We start from the raw sequence: 26,189 nt of genomic DNA on the forward strand, positions 1-26,189 counted from the left end.
TAACCACAAGTTTGTTCTCTATGTCTGTGAGTCTGTTTCTGTTTTGCATATTCATTAGTTTGTATTAGTTTTTAGATTCCACATATAAGTACTGTCATACAGTAAGTACTCTTGCTGTTTAAGAATTCTTAATCAATGGTATATCTACGTGTGTGATTTCATTTGATAATTTTTTTAAGACATTTTCTGCATCATCTGCCAGCCACCTTAAAAGTAAGTCATCACATAATTTCAATGTCTGCATTTGTACCTGTATTTACAATTGCAAGCAACAATACCATCTCAAGTGTCACAAGCCAGTAAGGAGAGGCAGACAGATGTGACAAATATATGATGAGCTGGTGCCATGTAAAGGTTATATGACATCACAACCTGCTGTGCTTGGGATGTTTCCCGGTGGTTAATGTATGAAAAGTGATGAAGGAGCGAAGTTATTCCACCACAAAAGTAAAGTAAATACGCTAAACAAGCAACAACAACGAAAATCCTGTCTGAGGAGTGCAGTGCTACTGTCATAGGGCACCAGAAATTTGAGTGCAGTGCACGACGGATTATACACATTAATGAGATTACTTTGAATTTTGCTGAATTTGTTTGTAGATTTGTTCTCATTTAATTTGAATGTTTGTTTCTCCTTGTTTGGGAGATATCAATATAAGGGGTTCATAGGTAGTTTTATGTTTGTACATGTCGGAGTAGCATTATTACAAAGCAAAAACTGTTTAAGACAACACTGGAATTATATGTGATATATACTTTGTGAGTATATATATATATACTTATACATATATATGTAAGTATATATATATATATATATATATATATACCTTTTTCTTTTTTAAGCTTTAAAGGAGGGAGTTCCCAATATTAAATTTGAGAAACAATGAGCTAAGAAAAAAGAAAAATCTCTGGGGCCCACCCCCCTTTCTGACCTTCAGGGGCTCTAATTCCTAGAGAACAAGGTCAGACCTGCATGCCTGTGGGGTGCGGTCAGTCACCTTTGGAGGGAGAGGGACTTTGGGTGTGTTCTGCTGCCCTCTGCTGGCCATTCCGGGCTTGAAGAAGAATTCGGAGGGTGCTTTTGTCCAGAGGTTGAGGGGGGCGGGGAGAGAGGTCAAGAACGCAGCTCGAAGGGAAGTTCATTTGCAGGAGCGTTGCCCAGAGCTGCGCCCTGACCGTTCTGAACCCTCAAGACCTAAATGGCATCCGTTTTACAAACAAGCGCTGTCCCTGCTTGGGGATGAGGCCTGGATCAGGGATGGTGGAAGCCAGTGATTCCAGCGACTTAGGAGACCAAGGGGAGGCTGGAGAGGTGACACTCAATAGGTCCCCCTAGCAGCCAAACCAAGGGGAGGCTCCAGGGGCTTCACCCTGGCCTGACCCATGCAGAGCCCTGCCTCAGTTCTTGGCTCTGCACCTGTTACAGGACCTCGGCCTTGGTGACTTAGGCCTGGCGCATTCATTCAGAGAAAAGGACCCCTCCCCAAGGAGCAAGTGCACAGACACTTCTGCTGCAACAGGAGGTCCCTTGCCTTCTTTTTTTTTTTTTTTTTTAAAGAAATTCACGTTCTTTTATTTTTTTATTTATTTATTTATGGCTGTGTTGGGTCTTCATTTCTGCGCGAGGGCTTTCTCTAGTTGCGGCAAGTGGGGACCACTCTTCATCGCGGTGCGTGGGCCTCTCACCATCGCGGCCTCTCTTGTTGCGGAGCACAGGCTCCAGACGCACAGGCTCAGTAATTGTGGCTCACGGGCCCAGTTGCTCTGTGGCATGTGGGATCTTCCCAGACCAGGGCTCGAACCCGTGTCCCCTGCATTGGCAGGCAGATTCTCAACCACTGTGCCACCAGGGAAGCCCCCCTTGTCTTCTTATAATAGATCTTTGTGATGGCTAAAGCATTGAGGAGGAGAAGGGAACAGTCCTGAATCGAGAAGCATCCCCTTGGTACCTAGCAGACCCTTGGAGACCCAGCCCAGCCTTCTTCACTCCAGCCCCACCCTCTCCTGCCCAGTTATCTTTCCTCCTCTGGGCCCTGTAGCATCTCCTGCCTGTTCTGTTCCATCCACCATTCACTGAGGCTGTACTCAGTGAAGGCTAGGTGTGGACGCCAGGTCCTGGCTTATGGGGTATTTGACAGCAGCCTTTAAGGACTGTTTAAGTAGCGGGGAAGCAGGCTCTAAACCAATCACTGCAAAGCTGAGGGTCAGTGCAGGAGGGGGAGGGGGAAGAGGAGGCCGCAGGGGGACTGCCTGGACTCCTGCCCTGGAGAACCAATAACCAGTCCCTCACAGCCTTGGGACAGGCCCCTGGGTGCTGCCATAAACTTTTATCCTTCTGCCTAAGTCAACCCCAGCCCCATCTTTTCCTACTTTTTCTCTCTCCCCAGCACTTGGTAGGAAGTCAGCACAGTGGCCCTCAGCATTTGCCCAGCTGGCACCTGGGAGATGCCCAGGTTGTGGAATGGATAAACTGATGGGTTGGGCCTGAAAGGGAGTTCTGGGGAGATGCTTTTTTGGACAAAGGCAGTGAGCGGGACAGAGAAGTTGGCCCTCTCCTCTTTCCAGGAGGCTAATCGCCCAGCCTTTCCTGTGGTGCTCACCCTTTATTTATTTGGGGACACAGAAAACCCAACAAAGCCTCCCCGACTGCATCCCCGAGAGGAACCCAGCATCCCCGAGAGGAACCCAGCTCCAAGCGGGAGCCTGAGCCAGAGGAGAGCTCCCTGCAAAGGCACTGGCTCTGTGCCCCTCTCCCCAGATGGCCCTTCTCCTAGTGATGGGCCCTCTTCTCTTCTCCTCCACCCTCAGACACAACCCTCTCCCCATCTAGCTCGCAGACTCTGATTGAAGAAAACTTGGAAGCCATCGGGCCCAAAGCTCCTCTCCTAGTCTAGCTCTGAGGTTAACTCAGCCTCCCATCCTTCCTCCAGGACTCACTGGCTGGGTGGCCTTGGACAAATTACTTAACCTCTCTGAGCTTCATTTCCTCATCTCTAGAATGGAGCCCCTAATGGTACTTTCTCATACAGTCCTTGTGAGGACTGAAGGAGCCAGTGTCTGGAACGTGCTTTACGAAGGGCTCAGCCCATCATGAGTGCTCAGGAAAGGGAATCATCCCACCATCCTCATCACTGCAAATTAATGAGGCTTGTTAACTGCCCAGCAGAGCCCCTACTGACTAATCCATGACATTCAACCCCCAAATGACCCCCACAGAGCTTGTCGCTGGGTGCACTGAGCAGGCCAGGGCAACCAACCCTGCACCCAGAGCTGTCCCAGCACCGCAGGGCCGCGAAGGAACTTTATCCTTCAGGGAGAGGCAAGATAAGACGAATTCAGGAAGCAATTAGTAAAAAACACAAGATAGCTTAAAAGTACTAGACTGTTCACTGCAGACTAAATTATGCTAATAAGAAGCACTTGTATGGCATTTTAGCATTTACCGAGGAATTGGAAATACATGCTCTCAATCCTCAAAATAAACTAGCGAGGTAAGTGTTATAATTAGCAGATGAGGAAACTGAGGCTCACAGAGATGAAATGGCTTGTGTGTGGTCACACCACCAGTTAGCGGACAACTCAGAAGGACAACTTCAACCTGATTCTAATTTCAATTGGTACCAGGATCCTTGCTTTTCCCATTGAGGGGGATGAGTGTGTATGTAGGTACGTATATGTATGTGTGTGTCTGTCTGTCTGTCTGTGTTTGTGTGCCTGTGTATATGTTCACAGGGGTGGCTGTTTCTTCAGACTTCACCTCACTCTTGTCCTCTCCTCCATTCGGCCCTAAGATTCCCTGTGGCCAGAATATCCTGTAGTTGATGTTTCATGTCTGTTTGTGCCATGTCCAGTGGCTTTATTCTGGGTGTCCTCTCACAGGTGCAGTGGCCTCTCAGAGTTGGATATCACTCTGAAGCATCCAGAAGGTGAAGAGTTTTGTGACCCCCGTAACCCCCAGCACTGCCCTGAGACCCTCAGAAATGCGGCAGCAAAGAATAAGGAACCACTGGCTCTGGCCGCAGGCAGCAGGTCCTGGGTGCCAGGACCCATGCAGAGACCTGGGAAGCAGGTCTGCAGCAGCCCCTGGTGGGCCTCCTGGAGCAGCGTGGCCACGCCCCCAAGTCCACCCATGAAAGGGAGGGTGGAGGAGGACCCCGCGGAAGGGCCACGGCCTGGGACAGGATGGAGAGCGGCGGACCACAGCAGAATGGACCAGCTCCATACAACATGATAAGATGAAAATACACGTCAGACTTGAAGCCACATGCCTGGGTTCAAGTCCCAGCCCCTCTTCTCCCTCGTGGTACCACCCTGACAGGTTACCTCATCTCTAAAACATAGACGGTAGTAACACCTATTTCACGGCTTGCTGTCAGGATTAAACTAGTTGATTCTGGTGAAGTATTACCTGGCGTAGAGCAGGTCCTATGAGGGCCGCATTATGACTTCCGTGGGCTCCAGGCACTTTTGCTTTCAAGGGGTTCTTCTACAAAAAATATTTAAAGATCTTTTTTACAACTCTGTTGGCACAAAGATGAATATAATCCAAGCCGGATTGTATTCATTTTTTCTTTTAATAGAAATAAAAATATTTTCATGGGCCTCTAAATATCTCATGACCCCGAAGTATCAGGCTGGTCTTGCCTAATGGATAAATGGGTCCTGGGGGTTCCACCAGGTACGCTCTTGTGGATATTAAAGTGTCTCGGAAGCTGTCAGGTGCTGATGGCTGTAAGGGTCATGGTCATTCCCTTAGGAGTGCTCGCCCATCCTCCTGTGCATAAAGCATTCCTGCCCTCTCTCTACGTGCTGAATGCCATGCTTCAATGTCAAGTTTTCCAGTAAGAGGATGCCCTCCGGCCTCTCCTTTCAGCCCCTAGGCACCTAATAGATGCGGGGCTAGTGGTTCTGTTGTGGAGGTAGCAGGCAGAGATCAAGCTGGGTGACCCAGAAGCTCCTTTAGACTTCGGGGGCCGGGAAAGGCAGGTTTGGAGGCCAGATGCCCACTGGCTCCTTTCACAGCGGCCCTCAGAGTGGTAGTAACAGTGCCCTCTAGTGGCCAAAAATACCTTCACGCTGTGCCTGCCTCACCTGCCTTCCAGAGGGGCCCCCAGAGACCAGAGCCTCAGGCTTGTGTTGACGTCCACATGTTTGTGTTTGTCTAACCCCTTCCCTCAATCTACATGAGATTTGAACCAAGTAATATAACTAAATCCACAACTATCTGCCGTGTGTTCATGTGTACCCAAAGCCTAGATCACTGCTGTCCGTAGAAATACAATGTGAGACAAAGGCGAACCACATATATAACTTTAAATGTCCCTGGAAAAGGAAAAGGAAAAAGATGGAATTAATTTTGATAACATGTTTTATTTAACTCAATACATCAAAATATCATCCTTTCAACAGGTCATCCGTATAAAATTATTAATGAGATATTTTAGATTTTTTTCATTGGAAGTCTTTGAAATCCAATATGTAGTTTACATTTGTGACACATGTCAATCAGAACATTGAATTTTCATTGGAAATACTTATCTGTATTTTATGTACTTCATAAATTTCACAGCTGAAAAAGTAGATTCACATACCTGCATTTTTCCAATCATACCTAAAAGCTTTCCAATGACTGAATCAAGTAATAGTTTTGAAATTTAAATGTAAGTTAAACTTAAATAAAATTTAAAATTCAGTTCCTTAGTCAGACTATTCACATTGCAAGGGCTCAACAGTCATATATGGTTAGTGGCTCCTGAACTGGACAATGCAGGCTAGATCATGAAAATAGCAGCAGGAAGAAAGCATGCCCTTGTGAAAACAAAGTCTATCTCCCTGTGGAAGAAAATTATTTATAAACTTAAAGTCTCTGGCCAAGGTTTCCCGAATGAGAGGACAGAAACTTACTTGGGGCATTTGTAAGGACTGAAGATGGCGCACCCATGCCCACAGATTTGTCTCTGAAGGTCTGGGGTAGGGGCCAGGAGAGTGTATTTTGGATAAACCGAAGGACCACACTTTGAGAGTTATCGCACAGTATCTGGCAGATGTGCAATCACAGGGGAGCTATGCCCCTGGTTCCTGCTAGTTCTGGAATGTACCAGGCACTGTGTTCAACCAGGACTGCCAAAGACAGGCCCACAGGCAATCCATCGGAGAATGGGGAGAAAAGATAAATATAGGTGTTGTTATTATTCCTTCATGTCTATTTTAGCACACGGTTTGTGTAGTTTATACATAATTTAGTACACATATGTTGGGAGAACATATTAAAAGTTTTTTAATCAATAGGGGCAAATCCAAAAAGTTTTAGCCCTTGCATTAAACAATTGTTCCTATCTTCAAGGAGCTTAGAGACAGAGAGATAATGTCTCAAGCGGATAACCATAAAACAGGGCAGAAGGGAATACACACTTTAAGAAAGCTACAGTTGGAGTTCTGCCAGAGTTTGGAAACAGGAGTCCTTACTTCCAGCTGGGCTGATGAGTAAAAAGACACAGTAAACAAGTACCAGGAACCAAGACAAATAGCCTGTGAGATGGGACTTGTGGGTTCATCAAAGAAGGACAGTCTCCCAGAGGCAAGTGCAGGGTCAAAGGCATGGAGAGGGGAGAGCGTGAGTCGTGTCTTCAGTGGAAAGAACAACTTGACTTCTCTGGAGCAGCGTGATTATGGAGGTACCTATGGAAATGTAGGCATTTGGACTTTATTTAGTGTTTAAAGAGGGATCATTGCTTCTCGCTGTTATGACCATGACTTGGTTTAATAAGAATGGTGAACCTGGTACATGAGCAACAGGGCAACTTGACCTAGTTTGAGGCCCCTGCTTTCCTACATGGCCTGGATCTGGTGATCCTGAACCCCAACTCCTGTGCCACCTGCCCCCCTGCCAACCTGGGGCAGCAGATGGATGCGGGACACCATGGCACCACCATCACCACCTGACAGGCACCGGGCTCTGCCCACAGGGCACGCAGAGTCACCATCACCCTGAACCTGCACTTTTATTCCAGGGATGCCCAACGTTTGACAGGGTGGAAGCCCTGTGGCCAAGACCTCTGGATCTGACCTGGGGACCAGATAAACTAAGGCTCAGAGCCAGACCTGTGGTAATGGAGGGAGCGGGCCCCACCTGCACAGGTTTTAGGATCTGGGGGTCCAAAATCTTGGAGCCAATGTTGCCCCTGAGCCCCAGACTTTTCATTTGCAGGCCCTGAGAGTTTCACAGGAAGCAGTGATGTTCCTGCACTTTCTGGCCCTGGGGGTGCACCCCCAGCAATCATCCCCGACTCCCTCCCCGCCCCCCCGGTGACCAGGCCCAGCACGGCCAGCCAGCCACGGTGAGAGCACCGAGCAGCCAGGGAACAGCACAGCCCGCTGGCTCCAGACCCTGAGAAACTCCTGCACCTGCATGGAGAGAAGGTGCACAAGGCAGCTCAGAGGGGACACCTCCCAGGGTCCGAAGCATGGAGAGAAGGTGCACAAGGCATCTGCATGGAGAGAAGGTGCACAAGGCAGCTCAGAGGGGACACCTCCCAGGGTCCGAAGCATGGAGAGAAGGTGCGCAAGGCACCTGCATGGAGAGAAGGTGCACAAGGCACCTGCATGGAGAGAAGGTGCACAAGGCAGCTCAGAGGGGACACCTCCCAGGGTCCGAAGCATGGAGAGAAGGTGCGCAAGGCACCTGCATGGAGAGAAGGTGCACAAGGCAGCTCAGAGGGGACACCTCCCAGGGTCCGAAGCATGGAGAGAAGGTGTGCAAGGCACCTGCATGGAGAGAAGGTGCACAAGGCAGCTCAGAGGGGACACCTCCCAGGGTCCGAAGCATGGAGAGAAGGTGCGCAAGGCACCTGCATGGAGAGAAGGTGCACAAGGCAGCTCAGAGGGGACACTTCCCAGGGTCCGAAGCATGGAGAGAAGGTGCACAAGGCAGCTCAGAGGGGACACCTCCCAGGGTCCGAAGCATGGAGAGAAGGTGCGCAAGGCACCTGCATGGAGAGAAGGTGCGCAAGGCAGCTCAGAGGGGACACCTCCCAGGGTCCGAAGCATGAAGAGAAGGTGCGCAAGGCACCTGCATGGAGAGAAGGTGCACAAGGCAGCTCAGAGGGGACACCTCCCAGGGTCCGAAGCATGGAGAGAAGGTGCGCAAGGCACCTGCATGGAGAGAAGGTGCACAAGGCAGCTCAGAGGGGACACCTCCCAGGGTCCGAAGCATGGAGAGAAGGTGTGCAAGGCACCTGCATGGAGAGAAGGTGCGCAAGGCAGCTCAGAGGGGACACCTCCCAGGGTCCGAAGCATGGAGAGAAGGTGCGCAAGGCAGCTCAGAGGGGACACCTCCCAGGGTCCGAAGCATGAAGAGAAGGTGCGCAAGGCACCTGCATGGAGAGAAGGTGCACAAGGCAGCTCAGAGGGGACACCTCCCAGGGTCCGAAGCATGGAGAGAAGGTGCACAAGGCACCTGCATGGAGAGAAGGTGCACAAGGCAGCTCAGAGGGGACACCTCCCAGGGTCCGAAGCATGGAGAGAAGGTGTGCAAGGCACCTGCATGGAGAGAAGGTGCGCAAGGCAGCTCAGAGGGGACACCTCCCAGGGTCCGAAGCATGGAGAGAAGGTGCGCAAGGCACCTGCATGGAGAGAAGGTGCGCAAGGCAGCTCAGAGGGGACACCTCCCAGGGTCCGAAGCATGGAGAGAAGGTGCGCAAGGCAGCTCAGAGGGGACACCTCCCAGGGTCCGAAGCATGAAGAGAAGGTGCGCAAGGCACCTGCATGGAGAGAAGGTGCACAAGGCAGCTCAGAGGGGACACCTCCCAGGGTCCGAAGCATGGAGAGAAGGTGCACAAGGCACCTGCATGGAGAGAAGGTGCACAAGGCAGCTCAGAGGGGACACCTCCCAGGGTCCGAAGCATGGAGAGAAGGTGCGCAAGGCACCTGCATGGAGAGAAGGTGCGCAAGGCAGCTCAGAGGGGACACCTCCCAGGGTCCGAAGCATGGAGAGAAGGTGCGCAAGGCACCTGCATGGAGAGAAGGTGCGCAAGGCAGCTCAGAGGGGACACCTCCCAGGGTCCGAAGCATGGAGAGAAGGTGCGCAAGGCAGCTCAGAGGGGACACCTCCCAGGGTCCGAAGCCTAAAGGAAGCCAGCTCCAGCCTGGCTACGCCGGCGCTTTCCGGAAGCGCCCCTGCCGCTGCCGGCTCAGGTCCTCAATCAGGCCCCGAAGCATCCGCGTCCAGTCGTCACCCTTCCGCATCGGGGTACAGCGCGCCTCCTTGTGCTCCAGGGCGAGGATCTCCGCGGGAGTCTCCGGGGTCAGCCCGGCAGCCAGCACGGCCTCCGGGAACTTGGCTGCAGAGGCGGGAGCCAGACAAGAGCGGGGAGGGCTGCGGAGGCAGGGCAGGTGGGAACAGGGGGCGGAAGACAGAAGACAGAGGGACAGGGGCGGCACGAAGGCCAGGAGGGAGAAGAAGGAACAGGGGAAGGTTAGAGGTAGGGTGGAGAGAAAGAGAGGGAGAAAAAGACATGTTTGGTCCCTTGAACTTATCTCTGCAATGACTCTGCAAGCAAATTGCTCCTCCTTGTTGGAGGCCCAGCTCCCTCTTCCAGGATCACAGTCTCAGGACACAGTTCCACGCAGCACCCATCGTGCTCATGAAAGCCATTTGTGGGACTTCCCTGGCGGTCCAGTGGTTAAGACTCTGCGCTTCCACTGCAGGGGGGCCTGGGTTCCACCCCTGGTCAGGGAACTAAGATCCCGCATGCAGCAAGGGGCAGCCAAAAAAAAAAAAAAGGCCATTTGTTCCCATTCCTCTGTCCCCTGCTTGGGGAAGAGGAGGACCCCTGAAAGCCAAGGGGTCCGCCCGACACACAGGCGCCCACCACCTGTACCTGGGCTGCCGCCTGTCCGCCTGCTGGTAATGGTAGCTCACGGCCACGGCCGAGTGAGGGCACAGCAAGTACTGGTTCTCTTCCCAGCAGCGGCCCATGGTCTGGATGATGGCCTCGTCTGACACTGACTGAGACGTTACTGCCTCTGAAAGCTGACAGGTTTCAGGGCCAGAGGGGTGGGAATCAGGGCTGAGGGGAAGTGGGGAAAAGGGGAGAAAATTCCCACCACGTAACATAGCCAGATACACACGAGAAACTCGAATGAAACGTTCAGATTGAATGGCTCAGATTCAGCTCAGAGAAAAATCTGGTTTCCCACGTTTCCCAGTTTTAAATGGATTCCCTCAAGTTAGGGGAAGGATACCTTTGAGTTTCAGGTCAACACATTTAGTTAGAATTTGGCTCATGAATCAGCAAATTAGTGTATAGTCTTGTTCAACAATGGGACAGAACACAGGGTAAGGGCACTCAAGCATTCCTGCTGCTTTGTTGTTGGCACGCCCCCTTCCTGTGGATGTGAGAATAGCTTCCCGTCAGTTCCGACCCAGCTCTTGTGGCACCTCCTTTAGGAAAACTCCCCACTACCTTCAGACAGAGGAAGACTCCCTTCTCAGTGCTCCCTTGGTGTAGATGGTTTATTTGATCATTCTCTGAAAATGCACTGCATGCTTACAATGTGCCAGAAACCCTGCATATACTCAACTGTGACCAATAGAGACCACAGGGTATTATAAATTGTTTAGATACCTTCCTGACCCATTAGGGTTCACAGAAGACAATGCATGTGTTTTATTTATCTTTGTATCTCCAGCACCAAGCATAGCTCCTGACTCATGGTCAATATGTAATACGAATGAATGCTGTCCCAGCAGTTGGAGTATCTTCTACGTGTACAGTGGGGGAGAGAATGAAGAATTGGGGGATATGGTGTCTGTCTTCATGGAGCACCTCATCTACATGAGGAGAAGGATTGTGGATGTCAATACAAACCATTAAATAAGTTGAACTTCGGTTGTGTTACGGTCTGAATGTTTGTGTCCCTCCCAAATTTATATGTTGAAGCCCTAATCCCAATATGATGGTATTTGGAGGTGGGGCCTTTGGGAGGTAATTAGGTCATGAGGGTGGAGCCCTCATGAATGGGATTAGTGTCTTTATAAGAAAAGGCCAGTGGGCTAGCTAAATCTCCTTCCACATATGAGAAGGCAACCAACTACAACCCAGAAGAGGGCCCTCACCAGAACTCAACCATGGCACCCTGACCTCAGTCCTCCGGTCTCCAGAACTGTGAGAAGTACATTTGTGTTGTTTCTAAGCCACCAGTCTGTGGTACTTTGTTATAGCAGTCCAAACTAATTAAGACAGGTTTCATCAAAAGAAGCATAGATTCCAGAAGACAGAAATTCCACTCCAGTCTGTGTGGGTGTATCTAGTTCTGGAGACAACCCTTTAAGATGCACATTGACCACTCAAAATTACGTCATGTAAGGGACAGCCAAAGGAACCAGGAAGGCTTAGCAGGTAAATGAAGATTCTCTACAAGTATGGGAATCAGATGGCTCACCAGTGCACAAGCTAAGAAGTAACAGGTTCTAGCTTGACATAAAGAACTTCATAATGATTAGAGCTGATGTGAGGTAGTGAGGTCCTAGGCACTGGAGATATACACAGTCTGGATGACGATTTGGTGGGAATGCAGCAGAGAAAATTAAAAGCAAATTCAACATATGAAATTCTTTTTTTATATTAAATAAGTTTTCATCACCAGGTTACCTTAAAATAAAAGCAATCCCTCCCTAGACTCCTACCCATCTGTGGAGATAAAATTTCTCCTTCCTTTTTAAAAAAAAAAAAAGCTAATAGAACAATAGTCTCTGCTCATACTGGATGGGAAAAGTGGCTTCCAGTTATTATTGGAAATCAACAATAATAAATAAAAACAACAGCTAATATATTAAGCCCTATATTGCCAGGCAGTATACAAAGGGCTTCATGGGTATTATTTGACTTAAAATTCAACAATGCTATGAGGCAGGCATTCTCTTTATCCCCATTTTATAGATGAGGAAATTGAAGCACGGAATTTAAGAAACTGGTCCAAGGTCTCACAGCTGGCTTGGAGTTAAGCCCCACCTGACTCTAAAGCAATAACCTCTACTGCCTCTCCTCATTCAACAAAGAAATCCACATGAAGTGACTGCAGAAGTGCCAGGCTCATAGTAGGTACTCAAGAAACAAGCATCCCCTTTCCTTGAACAGATTTTCAAACCCCAAGTCTGGTCTTGTGGCTGCACCCTTTCCTTTCTCCATGGTGTGTGGGTGGTAACTGACCTTGCTGTGCAATTCCTTGGGTAGACTCACACTTCCAGTCCTTTCAAACTGCTCCATGAGGGCTCTTGTCACCTGGCTGTCAGAGCCAGCTAACAGCCAGAAGATCCTCTCCATGTTGTACGGCACCTGGCCAGAAAGGCAGGGTCCCGAGGGTCACGCTGACCTCAGCCCTTGTCCACCTCCACCCAACCAACACCTGGGTCAGAACTGCATGTCTCCTCACAGGCCCCACCTGAATGTCCATAGCTGATGCCAAGGTTGGTTTGACGGCCTCAGACAGAGAGAAGTCTCCCCGCTGGACGGTCCTGTGGATGATGTCATTGTAGTTCACTGCCACGACCAGGTGGATGGGCAGGCCCATCTTCTGAGCGATGAACCCAGCTTAAGAGAGGAGAACAATGGTTTCTTAGACACAACCCCAAAAGCACAAACAACAAAAGAAAAAAAAGTAGATGAATTGGACTTCATCAAAATTAAGAAGATTTTGTGCTTTTTGAAGCTTTTGTGCTTCAAAGGAGACTATCAAGAAAATGAAAAGACAACCCACAGAATACGAAAAACTATTTGCAAATCATATGTCTGATATAGGACTTGAAGCCAGAATATATAAAGATTTCTTCCAGCTCAACAATAAAAATACAAATAACCCAATTAAAAAATAGGCAAAGGACTTGAGTACATATTTCTCCAAAGAAGATATACAAATAGCCAATGAACACATGAAAAGATACTCAACATCATTAGTCATCAGGAAAACACAAACCAAAATCACAATGACATACCACTTCATACCCACTAGGATGGCTAGAATCAAAATGATAGATAATAACAAGTCTTGGTCAGGATGTGGAGAAACTGGAATCCCCCCATACACTGTTGGTTGGAATGTAAAATGGTACAGCCACTTCAGAAAACAGTCCAGCAGTTTCTCAAAGAGTTAAGCACAGAGTTCCAGTATGACCCAGAAATCCACTCCTAGTTTACATATACTCAAGATAACTGAGAGCAGGTCCACACAAAAACCTACGCACGAATGTTCATAGCAGCATTATTCATAACAACTAAAAAACCGAAACAATCCAAATGTGCATTAACTGATAAATGGATAAACAAAATGTGGTATATCTATACAATAGAATAGTATTCAGCCATAAAAAGGAATAAAGTACTGATATATGCTACAACACAGATGAGCCTTGAAAACATTACACTAAGTGAAAGAAGGCCGCATATTGGATGATTCTATTTATATAAAATGTCCAGAATAGGAAAATCTATAGAGACGAAATAGATTAGTGGCTGCCTAAAGCTGGGAGGGATGAGGGGAAATGGGGAATGACTGCTAAAGGAAAAGGACTTCCTTTTAGGGTGATGAAAATGTTCTAAAACTGATTATGGTGATGGCTGCACAAATCTGTGTACACTAAAAACTATTAAGTTGTATACTTTAAGTGGGTGAAGTGTATGATATGGGAATCATAGAGCAATGAAGCTGTTACGAAAAAAAGAAGGAAAGAGTAGGAGGAGAAGTTTACTGCGCCCTGACACTGTTCCCGTGCCAAACCCTGCCCCCAAGCAGGTACTGACACGTACTTGCCACCATTTGCAGAAGAGAAAATGGAGATTCTGAGAAGCTGAAATGACCCATCCAAAGCCTGCTAAGTGGCAGACTAAGGACTTGAACTAGGTCTGTCTAAGTCTAGAGCACATGCTGAGTCCCGTGACTCAGTCTCCTAGAACCAGCGCCCTCAGACTGCATCCCCTGCAAAGGGACTGAGGGGGGACAGAGTAGCAGCCTCAGTCTACCCTAATAGCAGTGTCTGTTTGCATGGAACAAACAAGGAATTCCTCACCCTGAAAGATGGAAAGCCCAGAAAGGCAACGTAGTTTTTGGGAAGGTTCCTACTGCCATGAATGGTTTATCTCTGATGAGTAGGTAAAAGGAGTTAAGGATAACCGCACCACCCAATATCACTCTTAATTTTGCAAAGCACATTCACAGTCTTATTTCACGTGGTCCTCAGTAAGCATCATGATATCCTTGTATGACAGAGGAGCAACGGAGGCTGAAGAGGTCCAGGGGCTTAAGGTCAAGCAGCTAGTTCCTGATGGAGCAGGGCTAGATCGGAGTTCCCTCTGCAAACACTGCTTTTGTGCCAGGCACTGTGGCAGACACTGGGACATGTGCAGGTGGCATCACTCCCTGGAGGGTGATGGAAATGGGCAGTGTGGTGGGCTTCACCCCATGGATGGGGAAGAAGGCTGAGCCATCCTTGTCTAACAGCCAGCTTGCCATTCTTTCCATCCCTGTGTTAGCTGAAGTCAGGAAGACTCCTGACCGCTAAGATACTTTCATGGTCTCACCTCCAGCCATCCTGGACGCCCATCAGAAGCGATGCCACTAACAGAACCATCAGAAAAAAAGTCATGCCAATCAGGAGGCAGCCTTGCATGCTTGTGAGGATGCAGGCTCTGGGACTGACTGCTGTGTAACCAGGGGCAGGCTGACCGACTTCTCTGTGCCTCAGCTTCCTCGTTATAAAATGGAAATAATAGTCTCGTCCCCCTCATAGGCGCGTTGTGAGGATTTAAGGAGTTAATACGAGAGAAGCATTTAGAGCAGTGCCCGATGCATAGTCAGTGCTTGATAAATGTTAAGTATTATTATAGAAAATGATTTTAATGCCATGTAGCTCTATAGCTCTTGACCCTCACAAAGTTCACATACACGCATAAAGAATCTTATTTGCGCCTCGTGGTCATCCTGAGAGATATGATAAGTATTCCAATCTCCCTTTGATAGTTGAGTTGCTGAGTCTAAGGGACAAGACGTTTATCTGGTAAAGGACAGAACTGGGCCCAGAAGCCTAAGTCCAGGACTCATCACACGGTCTCCAGGGAAAACACGCTGTGCCAGGCGAGCCCTTATCTTCAGAGCGGGCAGCTGGCAGGAGCTGGGAGGAAAGTCCACGTTCCTGGCAGAGGGCACTGCCAGCCGGGCCAGCGGCTGAACCTTGACCCAGTCTCCCCACACTCTGCTGAGCAAACACATCAGATCAGGCAGCCGGAGCACCTCAGGCTTAACCCATCATTCTTCCCCTGCGGCAAGAGGCCAGGATGTCCCCCCAGGGAGTTGGGGGAAGTTTTCTGGAAGCTTCTTGTGTGTAGTTTCCCATCACTTAGGACCCAACCTTTCTCCTCATGGTTACACCAAAGTGCAGCTGGGAGGACGGGGACCACAGGCATTTTTCTGGAAAGCACAGGGGTCTCCTTACCTGCGAGGTTAGCGGCAGCCCCCGATGGTACAACCACCTCCACGGGGGGCAGTGGGTGCAAGTCTAAGGCTGGTGCACACCGGAAATAAGCGAAGAAGTGGTGGGCCATTTGCACGAGGACGCGGGACCAGTTGATTGAATTCAGACTCATCAGGTTGTGCTCCTTGACAAAGGCCACATCGGCAAACACGGCCTTGATGGGCTCGTCCAGCTCATCGCTGTTCCCCTCCACTGTCAGAGGAGAGAGGAGAGGGAGTTATCGGGAGCACGAAGAACCCCCAGGGGTCCAGCATGTGCCCATAAGGTCAGCACGTGCTCCTAGGCTGAGCCCATCCTGCTGGGACCTTCCCTCAAACCATGTCTCATATCCTTGTTGTCACATTTCCAATGTTTCTACCATTATCTAAAACTAGATATAAAATGTCAGCTTTCTGGGATATTGGGGGAAGAATTCCTCTCTGTATTCCATGCCCACTTCCCCAGTCTCTGGGAACAAGGAGGATGGTTTATCATGTTGTGAGATGGTGAGAGGCTGAGCTTTACTTCACCGTCCTCCATCAGGGGCTGGAGGGAAAGAGTCGCTCTTCCCACGTGGGTTCCTACTCCAAGTTGTACTCGTCAACCCAGCCCAACCAGCAATCGAGCCGATATTGTTCTCTTATCTGAAACCTGGGTCTGTTTCTCCACTGGGTCCAAACTGGGAGGACAGCAGGGGAAGATTATCAGGGGAAATGCCAGAGTAGGCACTGAGGTTATTTATTTATTTATTTATTTATGGCTGAGTTGGGTCTTTGTTGCTGTGCGCGGGCTTTCTCTAGCTGCGGCGAGTAGGGGGCTACTCTTCGTTGCGGCGTGCAGGCTTCTCATTATGGTGGCTTCTCTTGCTGTGGAGCACGGGCTCTAGGTGCTCGGGCTTCAGTCATTGTGGCATGTGGGCTCAGTAGTTGTGGCTTGCAGGCTCTAGAGCGCAGGCTCAGTGGTTGTGGTGCACGGGCTTAGTTGCTCTACAGCATGTGGTATCTTCCGGGACCAGGGCTTGAACCCGTGTTCCCTGCACTGGCAGGCGGATTCTTAACCACTGCGCCACCAGGGAAGCCCGGCACTGAGGTTACTATTCATTCCACCCTTCATCGTGTAGCAGTAATGAGGCTGCAGGACTGACTCCAGACCCATGTACAAGGGGGATATTTGCTGGGGTGCTAGGAAAAGATTCACTGTTTTTAAGAGAGAGCCACAGGAAGAGAGACTTGGTTACCTTCAGTAACCATCATACGCCACAAGAGGAATGAGGCTGAAGGGAAGATGGAGCAGAGAACCTGGCTCCCTGAAGGCAGTGAACCAGCCAATCGGGAGCCTATCCCGCCTCTAGACTTCCAGGTACATGAGCTGAAAAATATCCCTGTTCAAGCCAGTCTGAGTTAGATTTTCTGTTACTTCCAACCAAAAACATCCCAAATAATATATAACTGGCACTTGCTGATTATCCTGTGCTTAAGAAGAACCAAGTATACAATGTATATGGAAATTCATGACTTTAGAAAATATCAGCGTCCAACACACAACAATCCAGGTGGCCCATCTCTACTCCCTGAGCTCAACAGCCAAACGGAAAACACCCACCGTTAGCTCCCGAACTAACACACGTCCTCCTGGAAACCAAATCAGAAGATTCCAGAAAGGAAAGGAAGAATTTGAACAGTCCTGTTTTAGAAACAAAAACTAATTCCTTTAAAGGTTCCTGCCTTATTTTCTTGAAGCTCAGAACGTGTATGAAACAGAAATGCCCTTTGGCTCAGGCAATAGCACATTTATGACATACTGCATTCATCACCATCCACATGTCTGCCACTATTTTTCTTTTCTTTCTTTCTTCTTTTTAAAATTTTTTGGCCATGCCACAGAGCATGCAGGATCTTAGTTCCCCAACAAGGGTCGAACCCATGCCACCTGTGCTGGAAGCGTGGAGTCTTAACCACTGGACCACCAGGGAAGTCCCCGCCACTATTTTTCAAAGGTGCACCATTCTCCACCCCATGGTCAGGAATGGTGCTTCTATACATGCCCTTAGGTCAAAGCCTTCCAATATCTGTGTACAAGGAGAGAAGGGCGTAGGTGCAGAATAGAGGTACAAAAAGCTATTCTCTGCTTTGATTCTAGGCAAAGACAGTCCTAGATTCATAAATAGCAATTTTGGTGCTTAGGGTGTAACAGGGACACTCAGGAACCTGAATATTGTACATTAAAATCTTGCCATGACTGCAGGAAAATGCAGCCAGATATGGGTAATTCATTACCAAGGCTAATGTGTAAGATTTTTGCCAACACCCACCTTAGCTAAACCATAAACTTTTCAGTGGAATGCGTATGTGCTTGCTAAAGAAAAGAGTAGAAGGGGCTTTTTGTTTGCTCTTGAACAAATGGACAAAGAATATTCATGTTACTCCCATGGGTAAGGTTCGTTTTCACTGTTCTTTTGGTCCTTGACAAAATTGGTGTCACACAAAAACATCATCTATGGGATTATAACAGGAGGCCAGGCCAGTTATAGAAGGAAGGTCTTCTGTCACCACATCTGCTGTCCTGCCAGGTGAGTGACCAAACCAAGCCAGGCCACCTGGACAGCTTGCCCAAGGCCACAGTGCACAAAACCTCAGCAAGACCCCTATTGCTCATATTCCAACCCCTTCCTGGGGGCTACCTGGGGTGTAGTAGGGTGTCAGAGGTAGAAATAAAAAACAAAAAGTATGGCTCCACTCAAACTCATCCCGCCTTCCTACACTCTTGAGCTCCGTAATGATTAAATGCACTCAGAATAGATGGCCAGACATTAAGGAGATGGCTTTTTGCCTTTCTGCAAACACAAAACGCTACGATTCATGATGTGGCTCAGGAAGAGGGGTCACTAGCGATGGGTCCCACTGAGTAGCTTCTTATTTTAAATACTTAGACCTGCTAACCAAGTGCATAGCTTAGTTGATTCAACACTGCAAGGGAGGGCATGAGCTGCCAACATGCAACGGCACATTCTCTTAAAATAATTATTAAACGTGTTTTTGCCATCTGAACTTCAGGGCCCTGGGACAGAACCCAAGTCACTTGGCTCAGGCTATGACTCTGGGTAGCTGCCTGTAGATATGGCACCAGCAGGGTGAACGTGCAGGGAAGTGGCATTCTTTGGGGTATGGTTTTAAACCTGCGCTTCCTCGGTTGTACTGTCAGTATTGGTTTATGCACCTGTCACCTCCAGTACTTTCTGAGACTGTGTAGCCACGAGCCTGCTCAGAGCTAAGCCAAGGCATACACCAACCTCTAAACATGACTGATGAAGGAAGGGAAGGAGAGAGAAAGGGGAGGAGGAAGGATGGTCAGCTAGTCAATTGCCTAGTTTTGTTCCAGCCCATCTCCCAAAACAGACCACTCGAGGCAAAGCCATGCTGTCCCCGGAGCCTCTGTCCCAACACTCACCTCCAAACACGTGGACATTCTCTCTCAGCACTGTCGTCATCTGGAGCTCCTGAATCTTTGTGCAGCGACCTTTGGGCAGCAGAACAATGAGGTCCACGTTCTCTGCCCCCTGAACACTCTCGATGGCAGCACTCCCTGTGTCCCCAGAAGTTCCTGGATGGGAAGAAGGAGGAACCCTCCTCTTTAGGACGAGGGAGATGGAAAAGGAAAGAAATGGCCCCTAAAGCACTGTCGCCAAGTGAGGCAATATCCTGGAGGGTAGGAACCCAGTACTTAACCTGGGGTCCTTGAACCTCCAAGGGATCCACGGATAGAAATCAGGGCATCTGTGAGCTTGGCGCCATAGCTTCTGTGTGTTTTTTTTGTTTGTTTGTTTGTTTGTTTTTTAATTAAATTAATTATTTATTTATTTATTTTTGGCTGTGTTGGGTCTTCGTTTCTGTGCGAGGGCTTTCTCTAGTTGCGGCAAGCGGGGGCCACTCTTCATCACGGTGCGCGGGCCTCTCACTATCGCGGCCTCTCTTGTTGTGGAGCACAGGCTCCAGACGCGCAGGCTCAGTAGTTGTGGCTCACGGGCCCAGTTGCTCCGCGGCATGTGGGATCTTCCCACACCAGGGCTCGAACCCGTGTGCCCTGCATTGGCAGGCAGATTCTCAACCACTGAGCCACCAGGGAAGCCCTCTGTGTGTTTTATGTATTTAAAATATTATTCTAAGAAGGTTCCACAGCCTCCACCAGACTGTCAAAAGGGTCTGTGGCACAAGAAAAGTTTAAGAACCGTGCTCTATAAATTAGGAGGTTGGGATTATCACATACACATTATTATACATAAAATAGATAACCAATAAGGACCTACTGTAGAGCACAGGGAACTGTACTCAGTATTTTGTAATAAACTATAAGGGAAAAGAATCTGAAAAAGAATAGATAGATAGATAGATAGATAGATAGATAATGTATAACTGAATCACTGTGCTGTACACACACACACACACACACACACACACGGTAGTGTAAATCAACCGTACTTCAATTTACAAAAAAAAAGAAAAAGAACCCTGCTCTAGAAGAACCGGTAACACAGTCCCCAAGAGACATCAGTGGAGGGCATCCTGTGGGTGGACACTGGCAAGCTGGGGCACTGCAGGGCTCCAGGGCGCACGCCCACGATGCACACCTACAACCACGGTGATGTGCTTCTTCCTCTTCTCCAGGAAGTACTGCAGGAACCGTGCAGCACAGCACAGGGACAGGTCCTTAAACGCATAGGTGACCCCATGCCACAGCTCCAGCACGTTCAGCCCATTCCTCAACCTGGATAGATGGACCACCTCTTTGTGTCGGAATCTGCTGAAGGCTCGGTCGATCAGATCTGCGAGGGGAGAGAGGGGAGGTTGGACGGTGATTAAAGGCTATTCTCTTGTCCCTCAAGTTCACTCTCAGTCTCTTTACACTTTTACATTTGAAGTTTCTATCTCTTGCTACCAGATAAAAAGACCAGAAGTTTTTATCATAAAGGATACTGTGTATGAATATAATTGTTTAATCCTAGGAAAAATGTCTGAAAAGGCATGAACTAAACTGTTCATGGATTCCTCATTGTGATGGCCCCAGAGACCAGAACTGGTGCTGGAAGACTTTCATTTTTTACTTTATAAATTTCTTCATTATTTGGATTTCTTGTGTGCATGTATGCCAATGAGATTCAATTAAACAGCTGTGTAAGAAACAAATCAAATGTCTCATCTCTTCTAATTTTCCTTCCTAAAGACAGACTTATTTGTTTGTTTTTGCATTACTTAATCTCACACCTGTGATGCCAGAATCTTGAGATGGTTTACTTAGAATCCTACCTAAGGCTAAGGTCATCTAGAGTAGTGTTTCTCAAACTTTAATTAGCAAACCAATCACCTGGGATCTTAAAATGCAGGTTTTGGATCGGTAGGTCCGAGAAGTCTGAGAATTCTAATATGTACCCAGGCAACACCATCAGTGCTGGTCATCGAACTACATTTTGAGTCCTCTTCTTCTCAGGCCCAAACTCTCACCATTACATGTGGTCCACAGACCAGCAGCGCTAGTACCATCTGGACATTTGATAGGAATGTAGAATTCTCAGGCCCACCCTAGACCTACTGAATCAGAATCTGCATTTTAAAGATACTCCCCCAGAGAATCTGTAGGCACATAACAGTCTGAAATGAGCTGGTCCAGAACACTCTCAAAGTCCCTTCTGGAATTACCATTAAAGGAGATAAAACAGCAATCTGAGGGTCTGGGTGTTTTATACGCAGGAAGGAAATACCCTACATTCAAGCATCTCAGGGTAATAGCGAAATACCTTGAAAGGGTTTTTAAAAAATAAGCCAAAAAAAAAAAAATTCTCATGGGACTGAGTGAACTGATGAGGATGATTATAATTTTTGTGACTTTCTGTTTGAATTAAAAAAAAAAAAAAATTCTCCGCAGATCACTTTGGCATTCATCTCACTGGAGGTGGGAGCTGGAATGAATTAACCCTTTGGGGATATTTCCAATTCTGGGATTCCAGAGTCTGGAAAAAACTCCAAAGTTTCAGAAATGTGGCTAGGGACCTCCTAGGGGTTAAATGATGGATTTGTAACTCCATGGTGGGCTGGGCTGGCAGAAGTGTGAGATGGGAGAGTAGAAAGGCAGGGTCTGCTCACCATTTAAGTCATCTCTTGGAATGAGCTCGGGCCCAATGAAGAGGCTACACAGCTCCTTCACCAGGCTGGGGTAGGAGACCACACTCCACTGACGCAGGGTCTCTCTGTCCAGCTGAGGGAGCTCCTCGGGCATGTAGAGGCCCCCATCCGGAGCATAGCCAGAGAAAAGGGCCCCTTCAAAGTCAACCCGTGGGGCCATCCCCCGAGTACTGACGTACCACATGATCCTGGAGGCCTGCAGAGGGAACAGTCCCAGAGACACTTGATCTCCAAGCTCAGTACCCCATGGGACGATGCTGAAGTACACCCAGCCCCTTTGGCTGGCCCCTGGGCCATCATCCAGACTGGGAGGCTGGAGCTCTGTGAAATCTCAGGCCAGCTTCACCTGAGACTGCGCAAATCCTGACCTCTCCAATCAAAATGAGGTGATTCTACTGACCTACTACCACGGGAGAGGGGGTGCTGGAGCATGCTGGGAAAGGAGAACACCTGGTCCTCACTGATGAGGAAGAAGTCCTTGGGGTGGGGAAAAGCAATAACAATAATAAGGCAAGTGATATTTTGATACCCCTCTTGATAAGGAGAGGATGACACACTTGATTATATGCCCTTTTGAGAGCTGTATCTACTTCTGCTAAAAAAATAATCACCTTCAATGGATTTTTAGTAATGCTGCCTATAACCTAATGGTTCTCCACTCTGGTAGTTTGTTGCAATCAGCTTGGGAGTGTTTAAAAAAATACCCCTACTTGGGACTCTACCTGGATCAATTAAATTGAAATCTCTACATGAGGCTCCTTGGGTGGGTCTAATATACAGCAAGGATGAAGAATAGGGTGGCCAACCCAGCCCAGTTTGCCCGGGACTTTCCTAGTTTTAAAACTGAAAGTCCCAAGTCCCAGGAAACCCCTCAGTCCCAGGCAAACTAGTACGGTTAGTCATCCCAGGTGAAAGCCAGTGCCCTACCTCTCAGCCTGATCCGAAAATAGTTAGAAGTACTGATATGCTACTCTTACTATCATCTGGCCCGGCTAACTGGTCCTGTCTGCATGCAGAACTCTGATTAGCATGGAAGGGGATAGGGTCCAAGGGCACCCCAGGCCTAACTCTGGTCACACTTCACATCAGTTAGGTTCTCAGAAGCCAAGCACCATGTCAAGGAGCTGGGCTTGAGCTCTGAACACCTTTCTCTGGATCATGGTTGTGGATTCTGATTATAAATCCCCACAATACCTCTGGGGATGAATTTGACTAGACATAACTCTCAGTACCAGCTTGGACTTATTTCTGTGCCACGGCCAGAGGGGAACCCCTGCCCTCTGGGGACAAAGCCACCTGAAGCCTTCCACCTATTGAGAAAGGGAATGAGCTAGCATTGACCTGGAGGAATTCTGGTTCCCTAGACTGTGACTCTGACACATCTGAGCCCAGAGCAAGTCCTACATGGGCTGCCCTGTGCCACTCCGAAGCCTACAAACACGAATGCATCCAACTTTGAGAGGCAGAGACAAGTTGAATTGTCCAAATCATGAATCTTTTGAAAGTGAAAGTGGACATTATTAATAATTATGCTGGGACAATGGGGTAAGCCAGAACCGTCTCAGGCAAACTGGGACATATCACCTTGTATAGGGGTGCACGGCACAGAAATGAAATCAGGCAACTCCAAAAGCCAACTGCAGGGAGTAAGCAAAGAAGGCCCAGTGTCTCACAAACCAGAACAGGGTGGGAGGGCACAGGGCTAGCAGTGCCTTCAAGCAAAAGAGTAATTTCTGTAACTCTGTGGCAAGGGTAAAAGCCAATGCATACTACCCAAGACCCTGGAGTAACGGGAGGGCGATCGTGCCTGGCCACTTCCCGGGGTCAGATTAAAGGAAAGAAGACAAGTGGGCTGCCAAAGAAGCTGCGGCAAGCATGAGGGCAGTCAGAGCTACAGAGAAGCGCGAAAGAAAATATCTGCGGAATGCACTTTCCTGGGGCGCCAGTCTCTGTTCCCGGCTCCACCTGGCCCAGGAACAAAGGAGAGGGCCTGAGGCCGGGCTCTGCACATGTCAGTGCGAAGAAGTGAACTGATAAGCGCACGGGAAGGGCCGCCGCCGCTGTTCTAGCCAAAGACCCCAAGGGGCAGCCTTCTGAGGCCAACACGGCAAAGCTACATGCGCTATACACCACTGGGTTCAGTGTAAGGTAAACTGGATAGAGAAGCCCAGAAGTAGAAGCCGCTGCCACAGGACGTGGAGAAGCTGATGAAAAAAAATCAGGCACTCTGGTTGGACTGCGGTATGGGGGCTCCAAGCATCCGACGGGGACTGAACTAAGTGACCTCTGACACATGATTTTATAATTTGCCCCTGTGACTCAGCTGGGCCCTATTCCAGAGTGGAGACAGGTCAGAAAAACTGACCAATAATCTGGATGAAAAGCAAGGGAAACAAGAGAGCGCCGCAAGACAAGGAAACGTTTCAAGAAGGGCTCCTCCGGGAGGCGAAGAGATTTCTGAGCAGGGGTGAGGCCATGGGGAAGACTTAAACCCCTGCGGCCGAACCCTTGGCAGCCGATCGCTGACCTCAGACTGCGGCCCCTGGGGTGGAGGCCCCGGCAGGCCCACGGCAGGCGCCGGCCTCTCCAAGGTCACTGGGCACCAGTCCTCCAGCTGGCCTGGTCTTGGGCCAAGACGGTTTTGATAAGGTCTTCGGGATAAGGCTCCACTCCCAGCCTCTGAAAACCCCGCAGACTTCTCAGTGTCGGGACTCTCCAAGAATTGCAGAAATCCTGCCAAAGGGGCAAAGCATCGTGAACCCTCAACCCTCCCAGGTTCCTGCAAGTCGCAGCGCCCGAACTAGAGGTTGAAGAAAGGGGTTAGGGAGGCCGATCCAGCCACGCTGAAATCCGGGTTGAGCGAAAGTTCCAGAGCTCAAAAGTCTCGCTACCGATTACCCCGGAGAGGGCACCGCGATCGCCGGAAGAGGACCCGGAGAGGGGACCCGGGGCCGGCGCGCGCGTGCTGGAGGCTCGGCCGCTGGGGCGCCCGCTCGCGTGGGGGCGGAATCCCAATTCCCGCCCCGGAATCGGCTGGTTGGGCGGGAGGGTGGGAGGGCTGCGGGGCCCGGGCGGCGCGTTTACCTGGCACCAGGCTCTGGGAGTGGCGGGGCGCGGCCCGGGAGGCGGATCGGGCGCGGCGGGAGTGCCCGGTTCCGGACGTGCGCGCGGGACGCAGGGGCAGCGGCCAGGCTTCCGGTCGGAGGATGAGCCGGGCCGCCCGGCAGCGAGGCTAAGGGCGGAAGAAAGCGGCGCGGGAAGAGGTGGCGGAGGGAGCTGCAGGGAATGATCGAGAGGGAAACCATTTATTCCTCACTTAGTATGCTTTTCTGACACTTTGCTAAGCGCTTTATTCACAGTCTCTTAAATCTTCCTTGCAGCCCCGGAAGCACCGCATCGTCGCACGTTTCAGGGTAGAAAACTGAGCGCAAGATGGAAAGAAGAAAGGCCCTTATCGTCTCCGGGCTTCATGCTTCCCACCTACAAAAACTGGAAGGCTGACAAACTGTTTCTCAAACTAGGGCTAGTGAGTCAGGAATTCAGAATCCACAGGGATACATGACATCGTATTGTAGGAAAACACTTTTTATTAAGCACAGATATATTCTAGGGTAAAATGCCTCCCCAATTTATTTTAAAGAAAAAAAGCAAGACGTTAAAAGAATGTCTTCCAGATATAGCCAAATGCCCTTGGATTCACGTCCCTGCTCCTGGGACCCGACCCACTTAGATGGCAAAATTTGTGGAACTGGATGTGACAGATGCCGGATAAGGTTTAGACTTGCCTCTAGGCTGGGCTTGGTCACTGTAGGTGGTCCCACTGGACCTCATGGGGATGGAGGGAATGGCTGCCCTCTGGTGTTGCTGTTACGTCTGCTATCTTCCTTCTATTTATGACATTCTCCTAAACCTGTGGTCTCTGCTTACTCAAGTTACCTGCCCTCCAAACTTTGACCCACACATGGTGTCCACATCCATATAAGTCTACGCACCTGCCGTTGGCTGACTCCAGTCTGAGTGGGTCTCAAATTCCTGAAAGAGGAAGTCTGACTCGTCACTGCTCAGCTTATAGATTGTTGTCATGGAATTCACACAACGGCCAGAGGGGCCATTCCCAGAGAGGAATCTAGGTCAGGCAGGGACCTGCAAAGAGTTTCCATCCCCTGCATCAAGTGTACTTAATAACTCAAAGGCTAGAGAAACTGAGACCCATGGCAAAAATGCCATAAGATGCCGCAGAGTTTGTTACAATGCTCACAACCAACCAAGCATCTTCTATTGCTGGACGCTTCTTATATGTATGGTTCTTTTTTTTTTTTTTGGCCACGCCAGGGTATGTGGGATCTTAGTTCCCCGACCAGGGGTCAAACCCACCTCCCCAGCACTGGAAGGGCGGAGTCTTAACCACTGGACCACCAGGGAAGTCCCTGTATGGTTCTTATATGTATTAGTTATGCACCCTTTTCTATCGTACTAAATAACTTCCTCCATTTCTGAATTTATTTGGAATAGCA

General features: G+C 49.2%; 1 protein-coding gene across 4 annotated transcripts; it reads right to left on the reverse strand.

Moving 5' to 3' along the window:
- Positions 1-5,401: 5,401 nt before the first annotated feature.
- Positions 5,402-24,871, reverse strand: THNSL2 (threonine synthase like 2). Of its 4 annotated transcripts, XR_009506437.1 has the most exons (11): positions 24,760-24,834; positions 24,203-24,408; positions 21,637-21,871; positions 20,127-20,321; positions 18,950-19,102; positions 15,485-15,715; positions 12,442-12,590; positions 12,210-12,335; positions 9,879-10,030; positions 8,581-9,373; positions 5,402-8,497 (listed from the first exon to the last, which is right to left on the reverse strand). XR_009506437.1 is itself a non-coding variant. In XM_059942687.1 (10 exons), the coding sequence occupies exons 3-10, from the start codon at positions 21,857-21,859 to the stop codon at positions 9,148-9,150; spliced, it is 1,455 nt and encodes a 484-aa protein (XP_059798670.1). In that variant the 5' UTR covers positions 21,860-21,871; positions 24,203-24,408; positions 24,760-24,871; the 3' UTR covers positions 5,402-9,147. The 4 variants fall into 4 exon arrangements, 3 of the variants coding, with proteins under 3 accessions (XP_059798670.1, XP_059798668.1, XP_059798669.1); XM_059942687.1 differs by having other exon boundaries at positions 5,402-9,373; positions 24,760-24,871; XM_059942685.1 differs by lacking the exon at positions 24,203-24,408 and having other exon boundaries at positions 5,402-9,373; positions 24,760-24,823.
- Between the last annotated feature and the right edge of the window lie 1,318 nt (positions 24,872-26,189).

Source organism: Balaenoptera ricei, chromosome 13 (genome assembly GCF_028023285.1).
Source record: "Balaenoptera ricei isolate mBalRic1 chromosome 13, mBalRic1.hap2, whole genome shotgun sequence".
Lineage (NCBI taxonomy): Eukaryota > Metazoa > Chordata > Mammalia > Artiodactyla > Balaenopteridae > Balaenoptera > Balaenoptera ricei.

Excerpts from the sequence above, each read along its gene's own strand:
- THNSL2 (XM_059942687.1), bottom strand. The coding sequence starts at position 21,859 with ATGTGGTACGTCAGTACTCGGGGGATGGCCCCACGGGTTGACTTTGAA. Across the intron at positions 19,103-20,126 it reads GCACATCACCGTGGTTGTAG|GAACTTCTGGGGACACAGGG; the intron begins GTGTGCATCGTG and ends CTTCCCATCCAG. Across the intron at positions 10,031-12,209 it reads CCAAGGAATTGCACAGCAAG|CTTTCAGAGGCAGTAACGTC; the intron begins GTCAGTTACCAC and ends GAAACCTGTCAG.